Source organism: Gopherus evgoodei, chromosome 16 (assembly GCF_007399415.2).
Source record: "Gopherus evgoodei ecotype Sinaloan lineage chromosome 16, rGopEvg1_v1.p, whole genome shotgun sequence".
NCBI lineage: Eukaryota > Metazoa > Chordata > Testudines > Testudinidae > Gopherus > Gopherus evgoodei.
The window spans coordinates 3,128,126-3,137,479 of record NC_044337.1 but is presented as its reverse complement, the minus strand read 5'-3'; the positions used below and the strand labels follow the sequence as shown (position 1 = coordinate 3,137,479).

The following is a 9,354-nucleotide window of genomic DNA, read 5'->3' as shown; positions in this document are numbered from 1 at the left end:
GCCTAGAGGAAGCCAACAGGCCCAGGCCCCAAGCTAGCAATTTTTAGCCTCTACCGCTTTTTGTGGGAGTTTCATAGATTGCAGTGGAGCCCAAAGGCAGATGTAGGTACCATGTGGAGCTTGGTGCTAGGTGGGGAGGGGGGTGATGTGTGAACAGCAGGGAGGGCTGGAGAAATGAGCATGGTGGCAGGGGAGGGGAGCCAGAGCTGTGTTCCTGCCCCAGCATAGCTATAGCCCCATAGTGGTAGTCGCTGCCTGTTTTCCCTTCTCTGAAAGGGGCAATACAGGTACTTCACATCGGCCATTTTGGGGGTGGGTCTTTAGTCAGGTGAGCCCCTTTCTTCTCAGTCCCATATGCACTTGTTGCATCTTATTTCAAAGTAAGTAAACTCAGCAGTGTAGGGTCTGTGTCTGAACAGCTCCCAACACCTCGGGGACCCAGCATGTGCGATCACAGTAAGAGGGTGGGGGGAAGGAGGATCATTTGTCCTGTTCTTTAGCAAAGTAAATAGAATGAGGGCTGAGCCCCTCTCCCACAGGAGGCTGTGGCACACAAGGCATCCCACTTTCAAACCCATCAATTTCACAGAAATGGTTTCTAGTTCCCATTCTTGATGGTGCTGCATGTTATCCCATTACTGTCCAACCTTCCCTTGGGATACAATACTTTATTAATGGTCTTTTCATACAACAGCCCCGAGGACACTTCATTTCACAGTTAGCACCTAGGCCACTGTGTTTGGACACATCCATGAAAGGTGAGAGCCTAGTGCTTAGTCTAGGGAAGGTGTTGCAAAGCTGCTAATGAAGGCAATATTGTTATGGCTATGCTAGCACACAGCAATCCCCAACCAGGTCAGGCCCCTGGAAGACTCATCAGCTAGATCAAACTGAAGGCATTTCCACAAGTGCCAAACGACCCGCACCCTGCGTTCTACACAAACATGGCCATGCCTCAGAGGAGACGCCGCAGAAGTAAAACCCCATCTCTGGTTTAGCTACCTAGTGGGGACAACGAAACGTATGATAATGAACCTGGAGCCTCTTCTGGAAATGGCTGTATAAAAAAATGGAAGTGTTGGGCAACCTTACTGCCGGGCCTCATTCCTGCTTGCCGTTCACCCGGCTGCTGCCCACTGGAAAGTAGTGTGCCAATCCCTGGGGGGAGCTGTGTTAGCATCTCCAGCCAGAGAGCACCTGCTCTGGCTCCACTGGGCTAGTGCATTAAAGGGGAGGCAAAACTTACACAGCCCCTCTCACCAAACTTGTTCCTTTATCATACGACCTCCTCTTCTTACCCTCAGCCACACACTGGCTGCCTGCAGTGCATGGAGCTCAGCACCTGAGCCTCTCACGCAGGAGCCTGACCTGCTGCACTTCTGTTGGATGAGCCATAGATGTGATTTGTTTGCTTTTGAACTTTGCTCCTGAGCAACCCTACAACAAACCCTCAGCACCAATTCCTCTCCCATGACAGGTGTACTGGCCTAAGCTTTCTTTCCCTCGCAGGCTTGTGGGTAAAGAGGCTTGAATTTTACAAGAATCCTCCCCTGCAAGGCTTAGCAAAAGATTCCTGTAAATACCGATATGGTGCTGGCCAGGCAGATTTGCTAGTGTCTTTCAAGGCAGGACAGGTGGAGCTGTAATACAACTATCCCGTTACTGACTGGACTTGGGGGGGAGGGGGTGACAAGGGTCATGGGCCACCACTGTTGTGTCTCCCAGCTACGAAGCAGGTATCCACAGCTGGCTCAGGGACATACACCTACAGCACATTTTAAGCTGACAGTTCAGTGCCTCCATGCACAAAACAGCACCATGGCAGCAGCTGCAGCACAAGCCTCGTCCATGCATGCTTTACATCCACTGAACAGCAGCACAGGGGAAGGCCCAGCCACGCCTCCACTGGCTTTCCAGCCCCCACCTTTTCACAAAGTGGGTGCTGCATGGCACAGGTGCCATTTAGCCTCTCACCCTCTGGGAGTTTGTGGACACAGACCCTGCTGCAGCTGAATGCATCGTAGCCAGCAGCAGGGGGCAGCCAATCAATTTCACTGAAGGTAATTGAAAGGCGGGAGTAAGCTGCAGGGAAGTAATTGTGCGGGGGGGGGGGGGGGGGCAGGTCCTGCATGGAAGAGCTGTCAGCCCTAGCACAGCTGGTAAAGGAGGAGGGGGGATGGACAGCAACATGAAAAGCAGCAAGTCTTTTCAAGTGACTCCCTCAGAACTTAAGGCCCCTTCTTCTCCCCATCCACACTGCTGTGCCCTCAGCTGGAACAGGCTCTCATGCAGCCAGGACCCTCTTCCATGAGATGGCTATAACAGGTGGTTCCTTCTGTGCCAGAGCTGGGCTCCTCTGGTCAATATTACAGCCTGGAGGGAACTGGGGGGCCCATCTGCAGCATGGGAACACTGGCTCCGGCAGGAAGCCAGTGCAGGCTTTTTGGATGTTGGGTGAATGTATACGAGAGAAGGTGCAGCAGTGGTAACGCAAGCATCCCCCAACACCTTGCGTGTCACACAGGGATCAGCAGCGCCTCCACACCAGTGCAGCACGGCGGAATTGCCTGCTGGAGCCACCACACTTTTGGCTTTGAACCTTGGCTAAAATCTCATCCCAACACCTCTCCACAGGGCGGGAGAGCCAGCCAGTCAGCTCTAGCACAGCGCCTTGGTCTCTCCTGCCACAAGAACTGTATGGAGCTGGCTTTGCTTCCACCGCAGCCACCAGACTGGATCTTGGACAGAACCCACAGCAGATGCCAATGTACAGTATATGCCAGAGATGCCTTTCAAACTTCTGGGGGTCCCTGCTAGAGCTTTAGGCCTTTGATAGCCTCTGGGGCCCAGGTCCCCTTACTGCCTGACCGCTCACCCGCCCAAAGGCAGCTGCGCTCTAAATCCCTGGAGCTCACCGTGGAGGGACAAGCCTAGCAGTGACACTGAGGTTTCTCAAAGAGCCAGCCCCGGCCACTGAAGACAAAGCTAGTACTTCCCAAACCAGGGGAGAGCTCACCTCCTCCTGCTGCAGCAGTTTAACTCTGCCATGGCCTTGTCGGTGGACCCTCCCATGGCTCGAGCACGGTAGTACCAAGAGTCAGGCTGGCCCCTGCGCACAGCCAATCAGCGGCTCAGTCTACAGGAACGTGTAGTCTCCAGCCTCCTCACTAGACACCTCGTTTCTCAGACAATGTAGGGAAACCTCTCTTAGCAAGCACCCAAAGGCTCAGGAGAGGCACTGCAAGGGGGATCTGGGGAGTGCACAGAACAGAAGACAGGCTCCTGGCGCCAAGGGGAACAGGCTAGAAAAACAGCTAGTTCCTGAGGGGCTGGGTTCCATCTGGACACAGTGTCTGAAACTGAGCAGCCCCCAGGCCCGTTGCCACTGGGCACGTAGCAGCGCTGCCTCAGGGCAGGAACGGTGGGTGGAATCTATGCAGGGCTGAGAGAGATTCAGACACCTTGCTGTGGAGTACTGTCCAGCCTGGGGGCCTGGGGAAGTGCAGTGTCCTAGACAGACTAGGGACTCAGACCCCCGTCTGCTCCAGTGACCCTCCAGTATCTTGATGTCAGTTTTTAAACTGAGCTGATTTAATTCCCTTTGGCTCCCATGGGGCGGCTGTTTTACATCTGTTTATTGGCAGCTGGAGATCATGGAATTGGCCCCTCTTTGGCTGGGGAGTTCTGCACACGGATAATCCTTTCCCCGCCACCGTCCCTAGAGAACCAGCCACCGCTCCTGGCCCAGAAACGAGATACATGTAAATAGCGGCTCAATAACAGTGGCCTCTCAGTGGGAGAGTAGTGCCGTACTGGAGACCCCCACCGGCTTACTGCGCTGTGGGCACGCGCCAACTCGCACCCCTTTAGTCCTGCAGAAGCTTCCTGCCACCCTAGCCTGGAATCAAAACTCATCTCCACTGACAGATTTCTGACCCCAGCTGAGGTGTGCGGAAGGGGGCCAAGGGGACTGAAGCAGCCCACTGCCGAGGCTCGACTGGTGGCCTATGATGAGACAACCTGTCACTGGTCCTAGCTAGGACAGTGTGAAGGCAGAAGTGCCTCAGCTCTGCAGATGCCCCTGGGCCTGAGCCCAGGTGGGGAACATACAATTTCTCTCTTTAGAGGACACAACAGAGGGGCTATGGCCTTCCTCCACGGAGAGGGCCACAATTTCACAATCTTGGATTCCCTTGCATTTGCTAACTGGTGATCGTTCCACAGAGAATTCCTTCCCCTGCACACAGGCAGCCGATCACTGATGCTAACTTGAAGTGGGGCTGCTGCTCTCTGGGGGGCTCCAGCCAACCACCTGAAGCACCTCTGGCATAGGCAGCAGGGCCACCCTCTTTGCCTGTCCTCCAGGCCAGAAGAGCAGGGGAAGAGATGGACAGGGCTGGGACAACCCCTGAAGGATAGTTCAAAAAGCAGCTAGCTGGGTGCTTTGGCCAAAGAGAACCTGCGGGTTTGTACTGATGGGAGAGAGACAGAAAACCACAAAGAATAAGGCTCCAAAGAGCTAATGGCCACTCCAGAGTTACAGGTGACCACCACAGAGTAACTCTGAGGGGCCAGTTAGCCACAATGGCAGCACGCTGAGAGGGACCCATTCTCCACGAAACAGAAAGACCAGTGGGCAGCAAACGGGGTCCCGAGAGCAAGGAGCCCGGGGAGGGAAAGCCCTCAGAGAGTTTCTAACTTAGCAGCTGCAGACTGGCTGACTGCAGAGAGCACACTAAGCTGGCCACACAGCAGTCGGGGCTGCAGTGCTGGTGAGACTATAAACAACTCACCCCCTTGACAGAGCGAAGAGCCCAAGATTTCACATTCAAGATTAGCTGCCGCCTGCTGCCTGCAGGAGGACACTCGGTGGGGGACCAACAACTCCAGGGAGGACACACCAGAAGGGGCCTGCCCGCAAAGGTAAATGAAGAGAGACGCTAAAAGCCAGGATGAGAGTGGTGGGGAAAGGAGCTAATGAGCTAAAACCTCATTCCTGGGGGCTAAGCAACTCACACATGGGGGCAGGGGAGCAAGGCTGTTCTGCCCTAAGCCCAGCTCCAGGGTTAACCATTCACAGGCAACAAATCAGATTCCAAGGCAACTCTCTGACTAGGTCAGGACCCGCTCCAGAGTTACAAGACTCATCCGTTTGATCATTAAAACACAAGCTTATGCCCAAGGCACTGGGAGCACTGGGTTCTATAGGAGACCAACACGGAAACAGAGGAGGAGACTATTCCTCAGGTGCTGTCCTCCCTTACTCTACACTTCCCCTCCCATCAGATCTCTTTCAGATAAAACGCAGGCAGGGATTGACATGCACACTGGGAACAGCTCTCTCTTGCCCTACTGAGATATGGCCCCACTCAAAGTGCCTCTGCAGCTATGGCTGCCAGGAGAGGTCAGTGAGACTGCTAAACTGCTTCCCTCTCACTGAGAGCTAACAACGATCTCTGCTGTGCGAAGCCCACATACTTCCTCTGCCTGCTCCTAGTCCACGTCTTCCCTCACACCCTCATGTCAAAGATCAAACCAACCAGCAACACAGAATTACAGAACCTTTAAGCAATAACACCAGAGAGAAACCAGCTCCCTCTGACACTGAGATCTCCTAAGAGCATGAAAGAGCCTGGCCAAAGAGCTATGTGCAGTGGTGCTCTGGGCAGGCTGAATGCCTGTTCCGTTGTAGGAGCTGTACATTAAACAAGTACAAAAGAACTGCCTTCGTTTTAGCTTGAAACCCAGGTGCAGGGAGCCCTGGTAGCTGATTCCTGCACGGGATCATCCAGTCCCCATTGATCATGGATCAAACTCAAACTAACCTCAACACAAGCCTCTTCTCAAGGAAGATCTGCACTAGAGAAGCTGGTGTTTTGACACCAAGGGAGGGTTCCCATCAGACACTGCATTTCCACTCAGAGCGGAACAGGTCCTTCAGGGATGCTGCCAGGTCTGGACTTTGCCCCTGCTCCGGGGCATGCTGAGGGTGCAGCTCCGGGAGGGTGAGCCCTGGTCAGCTGGCACTGTGCTCAATGCTCCTGGTGGGGGAGGAGGCTTTAGAGGCCCGTGAGATCTACGATGGCTTTAATAAAGATGGCGTCGTCACGCACGTAAGAGTTCTTGGCCTCCATCTTGGAGACTGGGCAGAAGAGTGGGCAGCCACTGGCAATGTTCATCTCGGTGACGGGTCGCTGGAAGGACGAAGACGTCACATCGGGTCGGAAAGCGTCGATAATGTGCTCCCGATTATTCTGATCCAGCAGCATCAGGGTCACCTAGAGGTGAATACACAAGAGAAAGAGCTTGAAGAAATACGGCAAACATGCAACCCCCCGTCTGTGACTCCCATTCATTTTTACCTTTCGAAAGCTGCAGACACACACGCAGCCTTATGCACTCATGTGGCAACAAGCTGGGGTAATGCCTGTATTCAGGCTCAATGCCAAGCCCCAGCTAGATCTACACCCTGCAAGAAGGCTCCCTGCTTTCTCTCAATCTCTGCTGTGCCACAAGGGAAATTCTGCACTTGGTTCAGGTCGAATGACAACTAGAGCCTTTGCTAAATTCAATGTGAAAATGAAGTGCAGCAGCAGCCCGGGTAGCCAGCAGCTGCAGATTTTGATATTCAGTTTGATCCTGCCCCATTGCGTGCATGTCCCTTTGAGATAAACAAGGCAGATCACGCTGCTCCAATGGGTAGTTTCAGGCTGTCTGCGGAGTCAGGCAGATGTCACTGCATCAGTTTATACCTGGTTCTTATTTTTAAGGTTTTCTTCACAACTGCAAAGGTTTAGAAATTTAATTTAGAAAATAAAGATGACAGCTCAGTCATGGAGCACAATTCAGGGTCCCTGAATATCACAGCACACGCGTGGTCAGTATGAAAGTTCTGGTCATTCTCCAAACACATCACCACCCCAGTCCTGACTGTATCTTTCCCCTCTCCCCATGGCCTCTCTTGTAGTATCCTGGGCTTTCAGCAGGACAGGAGCCTGCATGGAAGAGCTCCGCCAAATGGCTAGTGCAGCGTTTCTCAAACTGGGGGTTGGGACCCCATTTTAATGGGGTCGCCAGGGCTGGCTTAGACTTGCTGGGACCTAGGGGGAAACTGAAGCCTGAGCCCCACCACTTGGGGTCAAAGCCGAAGCCCAAATGCTTCAGCCTTGGGAGGCGGGGCTCAGGTTACAGGCCCCCTGCCTGGGGCTGAAGCCCTTGGGCTTCAGCTTCCGCCTCACCACGACCCCTTGTCAGAAGGGGTCGTGGTGCAATGACGTCTGAGAACCCCGGGCTAGTGCGTTCTCTGCCTCTGCTTGCTGGACGTGCCAGCCCTCTATCTAGGAGAGCAGGTATCTGCACGGCCCCAGCCCGAGCCAAGGGAAATACATCACTAGGCCAGGCAGGCCTTTCAGGCACCAGGACTGACTCTGCACTCACTCCCAGCACCTACCTTCTGGTTGAAGGGCCATCGCAGAAGTGCATCGTTGGGTCCTTTCATCACCACAAAGAACAGAGACAAGTGGGTCCCCCGTCCAGTGCCGTCCCCGTTTAGGTACACACGCAGGCACATCCTATAGCCATATTTGCTTGTGTAGAAGGCTAAGTGATGCAAAACATCAAGAATAAACAGCTGTGCAGAACAAGGGCTAGGGCAGCAGGGGAGCCCAGATGGTTCCCAAACTGTTTCAACTGTCTATTGACTTTGGTTTTTGAAGCATAAGTAGGGGAGGGCTCCCTGAGCTGGCAGCCCACTGGAGCATCTCCTCTGGGTGCAGATAAAGGTACATGTATTTAAAAGCACACAAGACACTGGGGCCCCAGTGCATGAGGCACTAGGCCTAGTTAACATGCGCCTGCTGTTACAGGACAAGAACAAGGAGCCTGCTGACGTCTCTCCACCCTTCTCCTGCCCTGCAGAGACAACTCCATGCTGCGAGACGGAGCTGGAGCCTATATCTGCTTAGGAAACAATCTCGCTGCTGCCTAAGTTCCAGTGACAGGGCCAGTCACACCCCATTAAAGGGAACAGGCTGCACAAGTGTCACTTAGGGCCTAGTCTGGCCTACTCCCCTTTATGACTAGCCGTGAGTGTTCAAGCAGGAAAGAGCCCAAACTGCAGCTGAGATCTCAGGCTGGCAGACAACACCCGCTCCGGCATCTTTGTACTTGTAAACTTGCTACACTTGACCTGGAGTCCAGGGCCCAGAGACTGAGTCCCACTGTGCCAGGAACACTCAAGTTACTTTAAAACAGGGCAGAGGTGTAGTTTTACATTCAGCCTCCGCCTTTCATTCCCTCTTTCTTTAAGCTGCGCATCTCCTTTTCCACAAGGAAGGAGAGAGCACGTTGCGTAGCTGCGGCTATGTTGCACAGTGTGCTTTTGGAGGAGTCGTGCAGGGAACAGCCCATTCATAACAATGCACCAGTGTGGATATACAACGTGCTAACACTGGTAGCTTGTGTGCACGTGGAGGGCGATGCGATCAGGCCCTTCCGTAAGGACTTAGGAGAGCTGGCTGCTACTCTTGGCTCTGGCACTGGCAAGTCACTTCATCTCTATTCTCCACTGCACCATCTGTCGGTGCAGACTGTATGCTCCTGGGGGCAGAGCCTGTCGCTTCCACTATGGAGCTGTGCAGTACTCGGCCCAATGGGGGCCTGAGCTCAGCTGGGGCCTCCAAATGTTACTGAGATGTTCATAATTCAAAAACAAACTGAGGGAAGAAGGGGAGGGACAGCTGAGCAAAGTACAAGGCAAGCTCAGGTGAAGACAGACCAGCCAGGAAGGTACCAGAGACACATATGCTAGAAGTCTGTACCAAGCGTCCATTCAGCTCAGTAAGAAAAACTACGCACCCAAAAGGCAATTTTTAACCAATCCAAACCTCTGTTTCTCTGCCTCATTTCTGCATAGCTAAAGCAGCATCAGGATTGCAGCTTCCTGCCTGGTGCTGGGTCTAAGTAACATGCAGGAAACTCAGGTGCTGGCAGGTAAGTCTTTCCTTTCCTATAAACAGTTTCTTCTCAAGTGTTTTTCCATGAAAAAACCTCTCTCTCTCTCTCATTTCCAGTCCCTTTCAAACCAAGCACAACACACTGCTTTTCTGTGGGCCTTGGGGCTTGAACAAAAAAAACAAACCTGTTTGTAACAGGATCCACAAATGTCTATGTGCCCTTTGTTGCAGCAATTTAAAAAAAACACTGTTCCTTCAGCTGTGAGATTATCAATGATCCTAGCTCATTAATAACGATGTGACACAGGTTGTAAGAATTAATATCTTATACAGCATCTCACTCCAAAGTGTTTTCGCCACGCAGCACTACTAAAATGCATCCACTTCTGTGGAAGAGGCT

At 53.0% G+C, this 9,354-nt stretch overlaps 1 protein-coding gene across 4 annotated transcripts in view; it reads right to left on the bottom strand.

The window, feature by feature from the left end:
* Positions 1-651: 651 nt before the first annotated feature.
* Positions 652-9,354, bottom strand: part of TRAF2 (TNF receptor associated factor 2) — a 46,880-nt gene continuing 38,177 nt past the window's right edge. For all 4 annotated transcript variants that reach the window (XM_030536087.1, XM_030536086.1, XM_030536089.1 and 1 more), the window contains 2 exons: positions 7,451-7,599; positions 652-6,278 (listed from right to left, as the gene is read on the bottom strand). In XM_030536087.1, the coding sequence (XP_030391947.1) occupies positions 6,060-6,278; positions 7,451-7,599 (368 nt within the window). In that variant the 3' untranslated portion in view covers positions 652-6,059. The remainder of the gene's footprint in view (positions 6,279-7,450; positions 7,600-9,354) is intronic.